Below are 19,975 nucleotides of genomic sequence, written 5' to 3'. Positions count from 1 at the left end.
CTCATAAAACACAAAAAGTGTTAAATAAAAGTTCAGTTTGAGCTTCTGCTGGATCATTTTGTTTCTTTAAGATTTAACCATTTCAGATTTCAATAATCTGCATTTACAATCACAATTAAGTTTTTGAACATCGTTATGAAAAGTGTGAAGGATCTGAGGACCGAAGCTTTCATCAAGTTTTATTATTTCAAATAAAAACACAATTTTAATGTGATAAAAACTAACAGGACAGATTTTATTTAATGAGCTTCCTCTGTACATGAAGCACCTTTAAGAATAATAATATGTTTAAAACAGAAGTTAAAAAGACAATAAAATATTTACAATGACATCAGATACAATAACAGAGATGAGATCATTTTAAAAAAGTGTCATAATGTCAGTTTGTGTTATAATAACTGTTTCTGATCAGATCAATACATCATCAATCAGTGAGACTGTGCAGTTTGAAATGTGTAATTAAGGGCTGAGTCGTTGTTTAATTGCATAATTAACTGGTTAATGAAGTTTTCACTGAACGGTTTAAAAGGTTAAACAGTTGAATGTGAACGACCTGCGAGGTTTATAAGGTTAATCAGAAAATTGGATTCATCAGCAGCAGCTTGAATGTCACTTTATTACTCCGTTGAAAACAACACAATCATATTATACAGAATTTATGTATCATAACCCCCTGTATTCCCCTGTAAGCTTAAAGATGTCTAAAGAAACAAAAGTGGATTTACACATTTTTCATTTTTTCACTTTTTAAATCATTATTAACAGTTTTTTGTGGTTTTACAAACAGTGTAAATAAACTTAAAAGTCGTTTATTTACCAGATACAGTTTAGATACGGTTTCTTATTATTAGTCTCACATTATTTAAGTAGTTCTTGTCTCTCTGTCAACATTATAAATATATTTCTGTCATTTGTCAGATGCATTTATTCCCTTAAACATTTTTCTTGAGTGATTTCTTTCTTTGATTTCTTGATTTCATTTACTTGATTGTATTCATAACTTCCCTGCAGGTAAATCTCGTCATTATAATGTGTTAGTTTGTGATGTTTGCACTGTGACTACAGGATGAGAACTTGAGAGGATTGAGAAGATTAAAGTTAAATAGTTTTTTTTTCTTTTGAGTGTTTCAGACAAACGTTACGCAGATCCGGCTGTTTTTATTGCACGGCTCTGCGTAAGAAGGATTAGCATCGTGCAGAAAACATCGACAACTTAATCCTACAATGTGACTTTAGAAAAACAGAGGAGATGTTCAGAGTAAATCTTCAGTGTAAGTGGTTTATGAGAGTATATAAAGAGGCTGAAGCGATCGGTGAGGTTAGCTGAGGAGTCACGATGGGGAAATACTTCCACCTGTACGAGAACATCTCTAAAGTGAGTCCCTTTGAGGGGCCGCAGTATTACCTGGCCCCTCAGTGGGTCTTTTACCTGCAGACCGTCTTCATGGGCTTCGTCCTGTTTGCTGGGACGCCGTTAAACCTGATCGTTCTGCTGGTGACGGTGAAGTACAAGAAGCTCCAGGTGCCTCTGAACTACATCCTGGTCAACATCTCATTTGCAGGCTTCATTTTTGTCACGTTCTCCGTCAGTCAGGTGTTTGTCTCCACCATGAAGGGGTACTTCTTCCTGGGTCATACCATGTGTGCCTTGGAGTCTACAATGGGATCTATAGCAGGTAGATCAACTGTATGTGAGGAACATGTGACTGTTTTAATGTTTCTACTGTTTATAACCACAGTTATAACCTCTGTGCTCTTCAGGACTGGTCACAGCCTGGTCTTTGGCAGTCCTTTCATTTGAGAGATACCTCGTCATCTGTAAACCTTTTGGAGCCTTTAAATTCGGCAGTAACCACGCTCTGGCCGCTGTCGCCTTCACCTGGTTCATGGGCATCGGCTGTGCCATCCCGCCTTTCTTTGGCTGGAGCAGGTATGTGTATGAATCTTTGTTTTCCTCCTCAGAGTTCAACATGTCCAGCTGATGTTTGAGTGTGTGAATGTGCTGGTTTTCAGGTATATTCCTGAAGGTCTGGGCTGCTCCTGTGGACCAGACTGGTACACTCACAATGAGGAGTTTCACTGCAGCAGCTACACCAACTTCCTGATGGTGACCTGTTTCATCGCCCCACTTGCCATCATCATCTTCTCCTATTCTCAGTTGCTGGGCGCTCTGAGAGCGGTGAGCTTCACTGACACTTTAAAAAGCTTCACATGTTCTGCTCTCAAGTTCTGCTTTCACATCAACCCTCTTGTCTTGTGTTCAGGTTGCGGCTCAGCAGGCGGAGTCCGTCTCCACCCAGAAGGCGGAGAAGGAAGTGTCGAGGATGATCATCGTCATGGTGGGATCCTTCATCACCTGTTATGGCCCGTATGCCATTGCAGCTCTTTACTTTGCCTACTCGTCAGATGAGAACAAAGATTACCGCCTCGTCACCATCCCGGCGTTTTTCTCCAAGAGCTCCTGCGTGTACAACCCACTCATCTATGTCTTCATGAACAAACAGGTGAGCAGACCCTCACCTGAATGTTTTCAGCACACAGAAACAAAGAAACTTAAAGTCTGATTGTTGTTTTCTCTGCAGTTTAACGCCTGCATCATGGAGATGGTGTTTGGAAAGAAAATGGATGAATCATCGGAGGTTTCTTCAAAGACTGAGACGTCTTCAGTGTCCGTAGCTTCTTAATGTTCAGGACAAAACTCAGATGGAAGACAAAAGGACATTTCTATCAATGTTACAGGAAGACTCTTCAAGGCGATGTTCCCTGTAGACCAACATGTAAATACAACAAATATTATGATGTAGAACGTCCCTGTTTAGATGAAAGGCAACAAAAATGTGATAAAAATACTTGAGCTTCATTTTAAAGGTTTGTTTTTCTGTTTGTTGCAGACTAGTTAAGAGGGCTTTAAAGGATCAGTTCACTCAAAACACAACACACTCATTAGATTTTATATTTTTATTGAAAACAGGCTGTAAAAGTTAAAGTACAGCATGAAGTCCAAAATATGAGTCAGACTTTCTGTCTGTGTGCAAATTCAACACAAACTCCATAAATGTGTTTTAGGGTGATATAAAATGTAGAGTAACAACTATTTTTAAAAGCACAGACCACTTCTTGTCATCCTGTCCTAAACTTAAGTCTTTAAACACACATGTTTTTGTGATCAATGGAAATGAAGGAAATATGAAAACAGATCAAACCTGTGAGGCACTAAAGAGAGGAGAGGTCAGTAAACTGATCAGATACAAAACCCAGCGTGAGAACACCAACAAACACCAAAACATGGACGGAATATAAAGTCCTAAAAATGGAGTGAGCAGCAGGAGAAGCTTTATAAAAACATGCGGTCAAAGCTTTTTGTGCTTCACTGATCATCATCTGAATGTAACAGACTTCAAATTTAAACACCACAAGCTTTTCTCTTCTGCAGGTTTACAAAATATTCTTAAAACAAGTTTTCTATCTAATATCTGCTACGTGTCTAGAACTCGTCGTGTCGCAGTAAAGCCTCCCCGAAGTCCGTCACCTGACTTCCAACGAACACGTCGTATTTGTCGAGGATTTCCTTCTTGGTGAGCTTCCCGTCCTGAACAAACCAAGACATGAAGACAGGTGTCACACAGGTGAACACGTTGAGAGTTTGACCAGAGAACAGTTATTTAGTGTTTGTAACAGCACTTTGTTCAAACTATTTATTGTTTTCAGCAGGACTGTTGACTGGTGACCAGGCTAACGAGCATGCTAACTGACACTTATCACACTTGTTAGGCCAGAGACTCTTTACTGACTGGAATGAGATCAACATGTTGTGGGGGGTCAGAAGTCCAAACTAAAAGAAGCTCAGAGATGTTGATACTTACTGGTGCTAGCATGTTAGCGGTTAGCTTGTCAGCTACAGTTCATTCAGTACATTTTGCCATGACACCATAAAATCAGTCACACATGGACTTATTCCCTGTTCAGACGTTTCCAGATTGAAACCATTGATTCTGTACATTTTATTCTGAAGTTAAAAAATAAGGAGAAAGTCTTGTACCGTTGACCTGGTCAGGCTGGAGAACACTGACTGACCTTGTTTGCGTCGGACTCGTGCAGCAGGTGTTTGGCCTCGGCCTCGGTGTGATCGTAGTCGGCCGGCAGGATCCAGTCCAGCGTTTCCTCTCTGTCCATCTTCCCGTCGTTGTTCTTGTCTCTGAACTCTGAGAACTGCTGCCGTTCTGATGCCACCCACTCTGGTTCTTCTTGGTTCTCCTCAGAGGTGTACATGTCACCTACAGGAAGATGCAAGCCCGTATGTTTAACCTGTGTGATCTTTGTAAACCTCACCAACAGTGAAGGATGATTTCATTTAACTGGAAGTCTGGTGATATTCTGTATTTGTCTTCATGTCCAGTCTCAAGCCAACACTGAACTGGTCTGCTGACAAGTTGTGTGATTTATCTTCCAAAAACAACTAAAAACACATCAATGAGACACACCAATTACATTGAACACACATACACCACCCTGCTGCCAGAAACACTCACAAAAGCACCAAATGGGGATTCATCCATCGCTGAGAATAGTCCCCAATAAATGCACTATTTCCTCCTGATTGTTTGTTAAAAACTACAGTCAGAGTCTTTTTTAAAAATGGCACGATAGACTTCTGAGTTGTTTTTAAAGATCGTTGGTGGGAACCAATGAGCTTGGAGCTGAGAGACACAGACAGGAAGTCAGACAGTGTTGAGAGTCGGACAAAGAACATGTTATTGGTTTGGGTCAGCACCTGTGATTTATTGATCCTCCCCATTACGGCTATGATCTGTCTGAGTTCAAAATGTTCCTCCAAACTTCTGTAATGTGTGATTTGATGTCCTGTGCTCTCCTCTCTTTAAGCTTCTCTTTTTTTCTCACTGAGGTTTTGGACTGAAGCAAATATAATTAAGTGGAAATAGTCATATAAAACCTCATACTTGTTCTCAATAACTACCTGAGTAAAAGTACTTAGTTACTGTACTTTGTATTTCTTACCGATGTACTCCTTCAGGTCGATGAAGCCGTCACCGTTCTTATCAATGTCTTCAATTGTTTCCTGTGACAGTGAGCAGACACATATAAGTATCTCTAAAATACTTCACTTAGTGGATCACATGACTTCAGTGGATCACACCCACCTGCACCACGATGTCCTTCATGTGTTCGTGGTCTTCAGGATGGAGGAAGGCGGTGAACTCTTGTTTGTCTGCGATCAGATCTCCGTTCCTGTCTGCCACCTTGAAGCGCCTCTCGTCCCTCGCCATCATGTGACTGTAGTCATACTCTGTGTCCGCCTGCGGGTCGTCTGTTGGAGGAAATCTATCAGACAATCACAGGAAACTGACTTAACGACATCAACAACAGTGTGTTTCAGTCTTTACCCAGGTAACTCCCATATGTGACGTTCTTGTACTCCTCCCAGCTGATCTGGCCATCGTTGTTCAAATCGAAGTCTTTCCACTGATGCTCCACGCTGTCATAGATGTGCTTCTTCTGAGCGTTCTTGATCCAAACCTTCAGCTCCTCCTCAGAGATAAACCCATCCTTGTTACTGTCCATCTTATCCACGATGATGCTGCGGAGAGACAGAGCGCAGTTACCAAAACTTTGTTTGATGACCCAAACGTTTCAGTACTACAAGTGTGCTGATGTTGGCTCCGTGCTGCAGCTCTTTTCTCTGCTATAATATCATTATTATTATGATATTATTATTATTTAATTTATTTATCCAGGTCTGCTTGTGTCAGAGACGACTAAAATTAACTTGTGAATGTTTAGAAATGCCAAAAACTGGTTGTTGTCATAAACAAATAGAGAAGGAGAAAGTTATGACCTCTTGTCAGCAGGTTGAACCATCCTCACTGTTTGAATGCTGCCGCATGATATTGTTTTTCTCATTGACATGTTTTTCTGTTATGTCGTCAGATAACAGATTGGAAGTGCTACGGCCCCCCCATATCTCCCCCATCAACCCTCTCAGTCCCTCAGGTCCGCCTCTGCTGCCCCCCCCCCCCCAGTCCAACCTTCACTAAAACTCACTATAAAGCTCCGTAAAGCCGAGAGGAGCTGCAGCGTCACTGATAATTCTCTGTTGGTTCATCACTACGAGCCACAACCAACACATTACACACTGACAGATCAGACTGTTGACAGATAGAAATATACGTTATAGATGCTTTAAATAAAGGTAGAAAAAATAGAAACAATGAAATACAGGTTGTCATATGAACCCTGACTTTCTGCATCTCCACCTCATTAAAATAAATCTAAAAATTCTTGCAAACTTAATATTAAAGAGAGGTTGTAAATTATTCATTCTGCAAAAAATCTAATATGAATGAATGTCATTAAAATGGTCCATCCAACGTGTGATCACATGACACACAATAATACGACTTCCAGCAAGTGACAGTCAAGTTCCCAAGAACAAGACCAGGTCAAACCTGGTCTATGCCTGGACTCTGTCTGGTTAATGTGTTACAGGGACAGTCAGTGGTCGTGTCTATAATGTGAATTCCTGGATATTAAATGTTCATCTGCAGTTTTCTGTAGTGGTCCCAGTAATATTTACTGGTAAAGTGAACTGAAGTAGCGTCACATGACTGGTTAAGCTACATTTGAGTCACAAAAAAAGGTTATAAATGCAGTTGGAAGAACAAAACTTTCCACGCATATCTCGGGATGTTTGATTTGAAAGAGAACTTATTTTTATTGTAATTATAACTATTCTAATGATCTGTTAACTCCTCCTGATCTTTCATCTGTTTCTATCTGCAGACGTCTCTGGTTTGTCACTCTGTATGGAGTCTTTTGTTAGTGATCGTTATTTGGTGCTTTAACTCCTTCAGGCACCTTTTTTCTGCATCTTTCCGAGCTGATCATCATGAAGGCTGCAGAGGAACAAATCCATGATGGAAACTGTAAGTGAAAGCCTTGACTGCATTTTGGGTGTAGATTCAGGAGGTTTATCTCCACCCGCTTACTGCAGTTACAGTCAAATCAAGCGCACCTGCAGAGCAGCCGCCCCTCACTAAACTGATAAAACAGACCTTTACCTGCAAGACTCGTGTTTTAATGCTGTTGGTCATTGTTTGTGATATGAAAATGTCAGAGAAATAAAAGCTTGTGTCCTGGTATTAGTTCAGTTATAAAATCCAAACGCAGCGTGGAGCGTCTCTCCTGATTGGCTGCTGCCAGCCAGAGACTCAGACACACTGGACGGTAGAGGAAGAGACGCAGAGACGCTGCTACGTCTGTTTAAACAGCAGAGCTGAGAGTCAGAAACACAGTCGGGCTGTTACGGACTCTTTTGTTTTGTTCTTTTGGTTTCCTGTGTTAATATTATTTAGGTTGTTGTTTTGAAGGACTGCCTTGCATTATTAGTTAGCTTATGGTGTTGTGCACTTGGCTTTATATTCATGTGTTTTCTTGGACAGTTTAATATATGCTGGGTTGTATTACGAGTATTCTGTTTTCTGTGTTTCTACACTCTTCTCCAGCCCATTTTTCTCTCCACACCTGCCCTGCATCACATTCATCAGCCCTGCCAGTCAACTCTCTGCCTGCCCTTGTGTTTAGTCACCTGTTCCTCATTGTCTCGTTAGTTCTGTCTGTATTTAAGTCTTGGTTTGCACTTCAGTGTTGTTGGATCCTCTGTTCGGTTCGGTTCAGTCTTCCATGGTTTGTTCAGTCTCGTCCTCCACAGTCCAAGAATAAAGAACTTTATCTTCAGCCTCAGTCTCTGTATTTTCCTTCTCCACAACCCGTAACACGCTTTGCATCGCTGCTGTTGCTCCCCTGCTGTTTGTTGTTAGCCTGTTAATCACTGGGACTGAGTGTAACATGAGCGCCCTCTGCTGGGGCCCCTGTGGTAGGCTGATGTCTAATAAGCTCTGTTATGATACATTAATAAGTTTGTTTTGTAGTGTGTTATATGTACTCTGTATGTTGAAATGAGCTTCTGGTTACCACAGCAGATGCTTTTGGGATGATATTGTTTGGTTTTAAATTAATTTAATAAAGTAATAGAGTCAGGCCACATTAGCTGGATTTTAGCTTGTAACTTGTTAACCAACAAATTAGCTTAAAAATTAGTTTCTTTGTTACCACAAAACTGAAATCATTCTGTTGTTACCAGAATAAACAGCTGGTTTGTGTTTCATTCATCACGCAACGCAGGAGAATCCACAGCTGCTACCTGCTGTTTAAAATATATTCTGCAGGGACGGCCAGTCTGAGGATTATTTTACAATCAGCACAACACACTTCAGTTCACACCTCACGTCTCCTGTCACTGCAAATTTACTCCCAAAAACTACGTCATGGAAGACTTCACTTCCTGTGTAAGTTTATCAATATCAGATGAGCTTTTTGCTTCGCAGATAACAAAACACAAAAAGAAATCATTAGTCTACATTTACTGTCATCTACAGAAAGATCAGGTGATCAAAGATGCAAAGAGACTCATTGATTTAGTGAAAAAATAAATTTCACACTGACAAAATGATCAGAAATGTCTCTTCTTTGCTTTAATGTCTATATTTTTATAGAAATAAATAAATGACCAACATTTCTGTTCTGGCAGAGAGCTCAGACCTGTTCAGGTGTGGAATTTAAATAAACTTCATGCTCGGTGTGACAGCCTGAACTTGTTGAACCAGTTATGGATCCTTCAGCTGGATCCTGGAATTATAAACTGAATATTTCCTGTTTGTCAACGAGTGAACATGTTTGCAGGAAAGGTTCACTCATCACCTCTCTCTGTCTCTCTCTCAGGTATTTTAGACACTGATTGATTGACAGACAGATGTACCTGAACCTGAACTCACCCCAGCCTCCGTCGGCTCTCCTCTGGCGGCAGGTTGTCGAAGGTCTTGGCCTCGTCTTGGCCCAGAAAGGCCTCGTGGTCGTAGTCATAGTTTTTAGCGTCATCGTGTTCAAGGTGGCTGAGAGGTTCTTCATGATGAACGCGACTCTTCTTCTCTGTTGGTTTACTGCTGCCGTAGACGACACAGAGCACGAAACACATCAGCAGCGGCCGAATCATCCTGACAGACACAAGTCAGATATTAAAGATGATGCAACATCTCAGAACAACACACAGACTGAAGAAACACCAGTATCTCAAACAAAAGACGGATACTGTGTACTGTATGTATGTAAGTACTGCATTTCTAATACAACTACTTACTTCAGTGAGTCCATTTGAAGCTATTTTATATTTGTAATCCACCACGTGTCAGAGCACATTAAGTACATTTTAGTGATGTTTGTTGTTATTTATGTTACAGGTTCAAATCCCCGTTAGAATACAAAGTAGTTCAACTTTATGTCTAAACCTGAATGAGAAGCGAACCGTCCTCAAGAATAAACAACAAATAAAATATTCAACTTTATACATTTATTATACTTCCTGCATGATGAGTACTTTTACTTATGATACTTCAAGTACATTTTGTTGATAGTACTTCTGTAAACTTTTGATTGCAGGACATTTTTTACAGTGTGGTATTGATCTACTGAAGTATGATCTGATTACATCTTCCACCACAGCTGATCAGTTAATGAGATCATTTTTCTCTCCCTATTAGATTAATTAATTAATTAATTAATTAGATTAACACATGATTGGAAATGAGATATTTGACTGTTATTAGATTATGACGTGATGCAGAAACATAATAATGTGACAAAAAGACAAATATACTGACCTGACCTGTGAGATATAGATAGCTGATAGATAGATAGATCTTCTGTCATTAACATGTTTAATTGATCCACAGTAACTTTCTGTTTACCTTGACAGATGTAATGATCTTTGTTATATTCTTGCCAGTTACCAGTAAAGCTTCTATTCTGACTTCCTCCAATCAGAAAGCAGCTGAAAATCTTCATTTTCCTCTTTGACTGTTCTCTAACTTTTCTCTTTCTGATGTTGTGTATCTGCCTCATTCTGTCAGTGTGTTTAATGATGACTCTGACAGTTATGAATGACGTAATATCTCTTAGTCTTTGAGTAACCAGCCAGTAGAAATGTAGAGTGAACAGAGAAGTAAATGTGACAGTCAGCTGTTAACATCTTACCTGTCTGCCGGTGACGTTCACCTGGATGTTGTGACGGGACATCAACTGACTCTGGCTCCTCAGCTCACCGTCTGTCCACCGATCATCGCCCCGCCTCCTCCCGTCCCGCACATCCGTTTCCGTCCGGCCGCAGCCAATCCGGCGCCACCTGGAACACATCTCCACATCGGATTGGTCCACTTCAGCAAGCGCCGAAGTTCCGTTAATGACGTCAGGAGGCTCGCTCGTCGTACTCGCGTCTCATTGGTCCGTGGAAGAAGAGCCGCGCGTGTAGCAGCGTCCTGCCACGTCCCCAATATTTCACACAACGATGATGAAAAAAAATATTGATCTTTGAACACGTTCACTCTTCATAACAAACTGAACTGTAAATTAAATTAGTCATTTAAAAAGGTGAATATTCATTAAAAATCAGCCTTTACATGAATGTTTAACCATTTATTTCATGTTTTATCTGTTAAAGGTGTAGAATAACACACAGAAGGAATTTATGTTACAGAAAAGATTCAGCAGGACCATAAAGCTTTAAAATATTATGTTTTTAAAAGCACGTTTGTTTGTTGTCGGCTCTTGAAGGAGAACAGTACGCCCATCATATTATGATTATTTATATAATAAAGTTAAAGAAAACCATCACTTCAGCAGAATTCTTGTCTCCTTTCAGAGACTGAAATGATCAATGTGTAAACTGAGTAAGTAACTGCTTTTAAATACATTATCAGGTGTTGAGTTTTAATCCTATTTGTTAGTTTAAGTGATGTCACATATTAAATGAGATTGTCATATATTTGTGAATGTGTTAAAGAGTCTAACTACAGTCTTCAAATAACCCAAAAAAATATGTAGCGCTGAAAAGTGAGAGAGAACAAAACCTGAATTTTTAGCACAAAAAGGGAAATTGATTCGTCTAAATCACTTGATGGAAAGAAAGTAGTGACTCTTGTGTTTTCTTGTAGATTACTGGATAAGACACGTAACTGTAACGTCCACATTTCACTACATGACACCTACACCCTAACCCACCACACTCACACACATATTACACACACACACACATACATACGCACCTTTATGTAATACAAGGACATATTCTTCAAACCAGTTTCTTGCTGTATTAGATCGACCCCCCTTTCCACCTGCTCCACAAAGACGTGGTCAGTATCAAACAATCTATTTTGAGCCATACTACCAGAATCTCACTTCAAAAGTTGAATACACACAAAGCGACTGAAAATATAACAACCTGACAACATGCATCCTTGTAAGGACAATAGATAATTAGGTGTATAAGCTCCGCCTATCACAAAAAAGGAAACTATAAGGACCTAGTCAGTTTATAAGGACAGTGGTTAAACACACACACAAATGTGTTACTGAAGTGACTTGAAGGGTCTAACATGACTTAATGGCTTCACACAAACACTTAATATATATGAGGACAAATTGTTTTACACAACAGCACTGAGAAATGGAAATAACTGATCTGTGAGGACCATTTTATAACAAAGGGCTAAAACTGGCATGTTACTAAAACACATGATGCTTTTTATGTGGACTGGTTGTTGTTATCAGGTAGAGCCTTGTAATGGATGGATGATAGATAAGGAAATTAAACCACATGCAGAAATCAGTGAACAAGGACTCAAATTTAATTGTGTTTTTTGTCAGAACATGACAATTCTATAATTCAGATATAAACTTTTAGCTTTAACTATAAGGAGATCTTCACAAATGAAAACAAATATGGCGGCTGTTCAGTCGCCACTTTTCTTCTTTAAGGATATGCCACGATTTCTGACAAAGTCTCTTATGTTTTAAACTGTGCGATTGGCTAGAGCAGGATGCTCAGCAGTCTTGCACTGCTGACAATCACTGTCGCTAGTTTCCTGTTGTTGATGAGACCTTTGAAATGTCTCATCACTGCTGCTTTTGTCTCCTCCTGGGTTCAAGCCCTTCATCACCATTTTTGAGAAACGCTATAAAAAAAGAAACCAGATTGTAAATAGAAACCCAAACTGTAGGTCAAAAATTCATTTTCTCCACATTTGTCATGTGACTTATTACAACTTTGAGACCATGTTAAGTATGGCTGCACTGGTCTGATGGTTTCCTCTGCTTGTACCAAATCTGCATCCCAACTAACAATATTTGCAAGATTTGTAAAAGGTGTTTGTCAGTGTATGGTAATTTACTTGCATATTTAACATTTTAGTTGAAAAGATTAATACATGTAAATATTAAGGGAATACCTTGCATATGACCACAGCATTTTGGGGGTTTTAAAGTAGTTAGTGTGGGCCAAATAAAAAAGCTTTGTTATTGTTTATTGGCTTAAAGATTCCTTTAATATTGGCAGGAGGAAAACAATTGACTATCTTTCCCTTACCAAGGCGTTCATGTGGTTTTGTTTTCTTTCTGGGCTTTTTGCACTTGTTCTGTCCTGCAAAAACAAAAGTTAACAAAAACAATGTCAGTGTCAACCAAACCTCTGATGTTAATATTTAACTGTTATGCCACTTGCACCTTTTAAATCAACAACTCCAAAGAAATGTTAATTAATTTTCAATAGCTTCAGAAAATTCTACAGCAAGTGGCTATAGACTATCTGGAAAGGGAGATCAGAAAACTGATGGTAATTTCAAGTTGATGCGTGTTTTAAGGACAATAATTTAACCAAATATCTATCTACTAAAGCAAGGAATCTCTATATGTCTGTCTGTCCTTCACATATCTCTTAAACTGTTCATCCCATCAACTCCACACCTGACGGCTGTATTGCTGGGGAACAAAGGGAGTGCAGTCAAATTTGGACACACAATATGTTTAATATTAACACACTTTGAATAAACCAGTGCTCAATGCAAAACACAAATGTTTTAGAGCAAACATAGTGTGAGCAGCATGTTTAGTACATCAGCTGCAGCGTGTTAACGTTGTGTCTACACAGGAGGCGCTCAGAGCCCAATACACAATAACTGTAGTAACATGTGAAAAACATAGGACATAATTTCCATGAGCATTTCAAAACCAGTTTGTCTCATATGTTGCGAGACTATGGTGATTGTGAAGCGCTGCTGCAGACAAAGCACAAATCTTTGGAGCAAATATACTCACAGAAAATAAGAACGATCTAAGAGCCCAATATGATTGATCCACTTGACTTTAGGAGACATTATTTTATTTTGTAAATGCAGTCCTTATTTTAATTGAGATGAGAAAAGAACATGAATGTACTATTAGAGTATTTATTATTTATAACATCTATGTATAATAGAATGTTAGTTTCATTCATGTTTTTGGTGGTTATACTCATTCACACTTCACATCGACTGTATTAATTCTTCTGTGTTGAAGTAGTGACTGGACGCCAAGTTATCGGCCTGTTCAAAACTGGCAAGTTTGAACAGGAACTGGACTAGTAAGTTAAAATTGAAAAAGTCATGTGATTAAGCTGAGATGAGCGCACAGACTGATGGTTTTAGTTTGGGGAAAAACACAGTCACACACTCAGTATCAGGGCTTATATTTGAAGCAGTACTACTATTCTGGACATTGATTTTAGTTTTGAACATTATCGTTGCATTTGACAAGCATAGAATAGCTTTAATAATGATATTCATAATCATACCTCTAGAAGTCCATTCTACGGTGGAGTCATCTGTGAATGGAATATTAAAAACCTGTAGAATGAATAGCATAGCTCAGTGTAAATCATGTACTATATGCAGGTTAGTGCTCATTCAAATTTTCAAAATTCAAAAAACATTTTCCTATATGGATATAGAATTATCTTTAGCAAGGACTTTTTGGCAGTAAAACGGGGGGCATTAAAACAGCCTGTGCAAGTTATAAATAAACATCAAAAACGGTGAAACCATTCTCTCACCCTGACCAAACGCACCTTTAAACTGCTTTTCAATCTTATTTACTCTTATCTTACTCTAACCCAAGCAAAGAGCAGATAATCTGCAGCTTCACCCGGCCTTATATCTGTACTGTACTGGAACCACTGGCTTGACTCACAGTATAATTTGCCACAACCTGCTCAGTTGTCCAACCACCATCACTGTCCATTATTCACTAATTAGCCCCCCTCTGGTATGAGAAACTTTTCTTGAATTATGAATGGACCTAAGGTGTTCTGGGTTTTGAGCACCACACTCATTTGCATAAGTCCTTAAACAGTCCTGTCCTCTGTAAGGAGTCAAACAATTGTTCTCCTCTCCATATTCCAAAGATTGAATCCCAATTCCAGAAATTCTGTCCTAACCCTAACCATATTCCAAAGACTGGGTCCTAAAATCACAGCGTATAATCCAATCATAATCCAATGCCAAAGACCAAATCCAAATTTCCAAGAACATCTCATCTCATTTGTGGTCTGTATAGTCTGTCACAGGTCCAAAAATATGGTCCTTCCAAATGGTGAATTATATTCCCTAAATGGTCCATGGAAAAGCATTGACAGCTATTCCAAAAAGTGTATACGATTCTCTAAACTGCAGTATCACAACTCTTTTGAGGCCTAAACTACTTAATGTTAAATTGCTCAATTTCTCACTTAACCAGCACTTCAGTTTGATGTGACCAATCATTGTCAGTCTATACAACCAATTTTTATTTTTACACTGCAAAAAAAAAAAAAAAAAACTACTTAAAGGCATTTATTATTTTATCATTTTATGTATATATTTATGTATATTTTTTTATATATTTAAATTGTGTGTTTGGGAGTTTATTCATTTATGCAATGTTCTTTTTTATTATTATTGATTTCATTATTATTATATGATAGTCACTATTTTAATGCATTATAACTACAATAAATGATTTTATAATTAGTAATATGTTTTATGTTATTATCAGTATCTGACTTATAAATATTTGGGAATGATGTTTTGCATAAGAGGTTCATCTTTCTATATTTTTCATTATCATTTCCCTATGGCTTTTTTGGTACTTTTTTGCATTTTGTAATCAAAGCTTTAAGCCAAAATAAATGTGTAACTAAAAGAAAAAAAGAAACTGTTAGGCTGGCTGTGAGTGGAGCAATGGCTCCATCTAGTGACCTGAAAAATGTGTTGCATTCTTGTTTTTTTGAACACAGAATGTTTTATTAGACAACTCAAAGTCATTTTACATGGTTAAATTAAATATGATAAAAATTAGGTGTTTTCTACATTATTTAAACACTGGAATGTTAAAACAAATAAACAACTAGATGTTGGTTCACACATTAATGAATATTAATGAATATGAAGCATTATTGACAAAATGTTAATTTCATCTGAAAAATCTGTGTTTTCAAGATGGTTTTTGGTGAATATTGAACATTATTAACACGATGACACTGAAAGCATTATTGTGTTTGTTGACATTGGGATGTGGATGTTGTTTCTGACCTCAATTGTCAAGTTTTATGAACTGACAGTGTGGACTGAAGATTATCAGGATCAGTTCTCCTTGTGTCTCTGTTCTGTTACAGTTAAGGCCTGTAAACTCTTCCAGAGGTCCAAAAGTATGGATTCTCCAAAAAGAAGATCATATTCTCTAATTAGTCCATTGAAAAGCATTAACAGCCATTCCAAAATGTGTATTTGATTTTGTAAAATGCAGTATCACAACTCAGTTACTCTACGAGTTCATACACTGTTTTTTGAATAGCTCCAAAACCAGGATCCAGGATACGAGTGATCACATGAGTCATCTTTCAATACTAACATAAATGGAGAATATACAAAATTGGTATTCCAAACAAGCAATCTTTCATACTACATTAAATCCAAAAAGAGCATACCCTAACCCTATGCTGCAACATTTCGACTCCTCTGGGTCTTCCTCAGGCAGAGGCACAACAGAAAAAAATAGGAAAATGCACTGAATCTGAGCTGGCTGGCAAAAAGATGTTGTCAGTTTGGTGGTTAGAGCAGAAATGATTCCCTTCTATTTATGACTTGCCCTCCTAACTGAATTTTTTGCTTCTTTGTGAAATTAGATTTTTAGTTTTTAGGAATGGTATTTTTAATTATGTCTGTTTTTAACACTGTTTATGCCAATCTATTGTATTTATTTATATATTTATGGAATTAACTAATTGAATCCTGTTTTTAATATGGTATTCATTAAATCAATTAATTAAATGTAATTTAATCCGTAAATGATGAATTGAACTTTATTAATTATAGCAGGGGGTGGGATTAGGGTTAGGGTTAAGGTTAGGATGGGGAAAATTTCATAGGGGCCGCTATTCAGCCAGTTTGCATCTCTGATGGAATATTGTCATGTAGACGTGTTCAGGCCGGGACTCTTATCAAAAATGTAAAGTTTGGTGCAGACTGGAGCATTTACAATAAAGTTATAGCAACTTCCTCTGTGATGGCGAAACATCAAATCTCAACAATGTGAGGATGAGAGTTTTCTGCAGGGTGAGACATGTCTGTCTCGCTCACACCTGTCTGTCTCGCTCACACGTGTCTGTCTCGCTCACACCTGTGTCATAAAAATCATGCAAGTTTTGGGTCCATTCACTTGAATTTCAATTAGTAAATTGAAAACTTTTGATGAGTTTGTGTGTAAAACAAATTAATTTCCTAATTTTCATCAAGTCTATTTTTAGGAATGTAAAGACTTTTAACTTGGGATGCACGACATTGGATTTTTGCCGATATCCGATATGCTGATATTTCCAACTCATTGTGGCCGATTGCTGATGCCGATATATGCACATATTTTTACCAGCTGGCTGAGGAGGCTATCATGCATACAAGCATAGATTATACTATGATCTAGAAAGACAATATATGAAGGAAGAACTTAGGAAGACGAGTTCAGTAGCTCAGCATTCAAGTTCTTCCCTCATATAGGCTATAGTCTTTAAGAAACTGTTACTTGAACATTTTTGAGTGTGCTCCTAAAGTTATATGTGGGCTCCTAATTTTTTTTCATTTAGGAGCACATGTACTCCTTGAAAAAAAGTAAGGATTGAACACTGCTGTCAGATGTGTAGAAACACTAAGTAACTGGAGTGTAGAGCAGTCCGAGGGCTTCTGTCACAGGCATGTAGATGTTTTCAGACCTGGGCTGACAGGTCTGACTTCACCCATCCCCCCCCCCTCCCATTCTCTCTCTCTCCCTCTCAGCTGGAGAGAAGGATTTCAGAGTACTCTTCTTGTGAAATATCCTAATAAATCCCATGACTTTGGATAACGTTGGACTTATAGTTCAGACATCAGACGCCCCAGTTTGGCACAAAGTCCATGCCCAGAGATTGCGTCCCCATTGGTTTACATTGTAAGGTGTGATGTCGCACTACAACTTTCAGGGCTTACTAGATCTAAACTGTTCGAGTTATTACAAAGTTTTTAATAACTTTTGTTCAGCACAGTGTGATAAGTCATGTATTAAAGCTTGAAGCCGATACCATTAATGCCCTAGGAGGAGCGTTTATTGAAGGTCCAAAATTGGCACAAAGTCGTACTTTCATGGGTGAACTGTGGACTTCCTGTTGGATTTAGGTCAGGGGTGTCAGCGTATGATTTGTAGGTCTTGATGAGACGAATAATTGAGTTTTGGTTCGATCTCTCTACGAGATTCCTACATACATAGGTGGCGCTCTCGAGCACATTTTGGCACTTTGGGGGTTCATTTTTAAATTTTTCACCAGACCTGATGTGTGTGCCAAATTTGGTGAGTTTTTGAGCATGTTTAGGGGGTCAAATTTAGAGTTGAAGTGGCGGATTAATAAAGAAAGAAACAACCACGCAAAATACAAAAGGGTCTTCGCCCTTTGGGCTCAGGCCCTAAAAAATATGAAAAATAAAAAATCAACTAAAATTATTTTTTATTAACGTGTGCCTTTGCACAACGTTTTGACCCTTCTGGGTCTTCCTCAAGCTAAGGCACAACACAAAATATACAAAAGTACAAGAAATAGGCTGCTTTTGCTCTCTATTTATATCTTCCCCGTAGTTTTGGTTTCTTTATCAAATTGTGCTTGTTTTTTTAGAAATTGTGTTTGTGATCATGTGTTTGCCAATTAATGGAATTGTTGTGAATTTTTAACCCCTTGTATGCCATGTAAATACTTGTGTTTTGAAAAAAAAATTGAAATTGTAGGATAAATGAATTGAATTTTGTTTTATATTATTATATTTATTTACATATTGATGAAATAAACTACTTGGTTGTGTTTTTGATAAATATAATTGTTTATGAAATTAATGAGGGATGGGGTTAGGGCTGGGGGTGGGGTTAGGGTTAGGGTTAGGAATAGGGATGATAACCACGATTAGACATTTGTGAATAACTTTTGATAGGAAGGTCATAGAGACCTGGAACCAAGCTCCACTCCTACTAATTCACGTAGGCCTTACCAACAGTACAACCCTTGAGTCTGTACAAGCTTCCGTTCCAGAGATACGTCACTTCTGGTTTTTTGAAATAGCTGTATTTCGGGAACGGAAGGTCAAAGAGACATAGGACCAAGACTGGCGCATTCAGCACCCCCAAATTAGGTCTGATGCCACCCACTCCTGACCCACTCCCGAGTCCCTGAAATGTCCTCCCCATTTTCAATGTGGAGACCAAAATCTACCATGCAGAAAGTATTTAGGAGCATGTTTCAGACCATTTGGAGTCTATTGGTACCACTTATGAAGTAACCTTTGTGAAAAATCTAGACACCTAGTAGAACATAAGAGGTAGGTCTGAGTATCGTAAACGTGAGTTGTAGACTCTTTGGTCTGGCCTCAGTGATTTTAAGGCACACAAGCCCCCACGCCACATCAAAGCAGAGTCCATGTGGAGGTTTTTTTTTTTTTTTTTTTTTTTTTTTGTTAACCCTAACCCTTAATATGAAAACAACAAGTGGATTCAGTGTAGCTTCCAGCTTCTGGCTGGGATACATAAATCAGAACTTCAAACAAAATGCAGAAAAAATAAAAGCCATCCCGCTTCTGGCAGGGGACCACTGAAAATTAGTGACGTGTCCTAGTGAGAATTTTGTGCTCCCTGCAGCTGCAAACATAGAGCTTGTAGGCCTGGTCCAGCTTCACCAGGGGGTCCAGGTTTATGAGTGATTTCTCCAACACTGTCCAGCGTTTGGAGCTGTTTGCAGGCAGGCACATGGCAGGAGACTGCACCATTGGCCTGATGCCATCTTGTTCCTCAACAGCCTGCACATCCTCAGGCTGGACGGTGTCCTTCTCTGGCTTGTGAGGTGCTGGTGGTTTGTGCCACTTTGGCCCAGGTGGGGGGCCATGGACGGGGATGCTCTCGTGGATCTTCCAGATCAGGACGTTGTAGACTTTCGGCAGGTTGAACCTGGAAAGGATCTGGAGCTTCTGCAGCTGTGCCTGTGACATGATATGGCTCGTGTGTCAGCAGATCCTTGAGGGTTAGAGTTAGGGTTAGGGGGTTAGGGTTAGGTTTAGGGTTGGGTTAGGGTTAGGAGTTAAGGGGTTAGGGATTAGGGTTAGGTTTAGGGTTAGGGTTAGGGTAGGGTTAGGGTTAGGGTTAGGGTTAGGGATTAGGGTAGGGTTAGGGTAGGGTTAGGGTTAGGGTTGGGGGTTAGGGTTAGGGTTAGGGGTTAAGGGGTTAGGGTTAGAGATTAGGGTTAGGGTTAGGGGTTAGGATTAGGGTAGGGTTAGGGTTAGGTGTGTTGGAATTATCTCGATGACTCCCCCTGCTTCGTCTGTCGACTCAGCAGTTGGAATGGGGAGTCAAAGGCAATGCACTGGCCGACACACATTCATCAGCAGCCCACGACTCCTATATCCACCCTTATCTTTTATTGATGTCTTCTTATTTTCTTCCTCCTATCAGGTTTTTCTATAGGATTTAACTTAGAATCTTCCTGGTAAGGATCCTGATA

General features: G+C 39.0%; 2 protein-coding genes and 1 long non-coding RNA gene across 3 annotated transcripts; 2 read left to right on the top strand and 1 right to left on the bottom strand.

Moving 5' to 3' along the window:
• Window positions 1-389: 389 nt before the first annotated feature.
• opn1sw1 (opsin 1 (cone pigments), short-wave-sensitive 1) lies at window positions 390-2,860 on the top strand. Its single transcript, XM_044342731.1, has 5 exons — window positions 390-1,676; window positions 1,762-1,930; window positions 2,014-2,179; window positions 2,265-2,504; window positions 2,583-2,860. Exons 1-5 carry the CDS (start codon window positions 1,337-1,339, stop codon window positions 2,682-2,684), a joined length of 1,017 nt encoding a protein of 338 aa, XP_044198666.1. The 5' UTR covers window positions 390-1,336; the 3' UTR covers window positions 2,685-2,860.
• Window positions 2,861-2,943: 83 nt separating this feature from the next.
• Window positions 2,944-10,225, bottom strand: calua (calumenin a). The gene is made up of 7 exons (XM_044342732.1): window positions 10,105-10,225; window positions 8,850-9,068; window positions 5,403-5,596; window positions 5,160-5,326; window positions 5,017-5,077; window positions 4,075-4,274; window positions 2,944-3,589 (listed from the first exon to the last, which is right to left on the bottom strand). The coding sequence occupies exons 2-7, from the start codon at window positions 9,065-9,067 to the stop codon at window positions 3,485-3,487; spliced, it is 945 nt and encodes a 314-aa protein (XP_044198667.1). The 5' UTR covers window position 9,068; window positions 10,105-10,225; the 3' UTR covers window positions 2,944-3,484.
• On the top strand, window positions 7,498-8,883 carry LOC122974790. The gene is made up of 3 exons (XR_006400443.1): window positions 7,498-7,701; window positions 8,200-8,363; window positions 8,797-8,883. It is a non-coding gene; the product is annotated as an uncharacterized LOC122974790 (long non-coding RNA).
• Window positions 10,226-19,975: the final 9,750 nt, after the last annotated feature.

This window comes from Thunnus albacares, chromosome 23, assembly GCF_914725855.1.
Source record: "Thunnus albacares chromosome 23, fThuAlb1.1, whole genome shotgun sequence".
Taxonomy (NCBI): domain Eukaryota; kingdom Metazoa; phylum Chordata; class Actinopteri; order Scombriformes; family Scombridae; genus Thunnus; species Thunnus albacares.
Note: the sequence above shows the minus strand (reverse complement) of the source record. Positions and strands in the feature narration are given on the sequence as shown.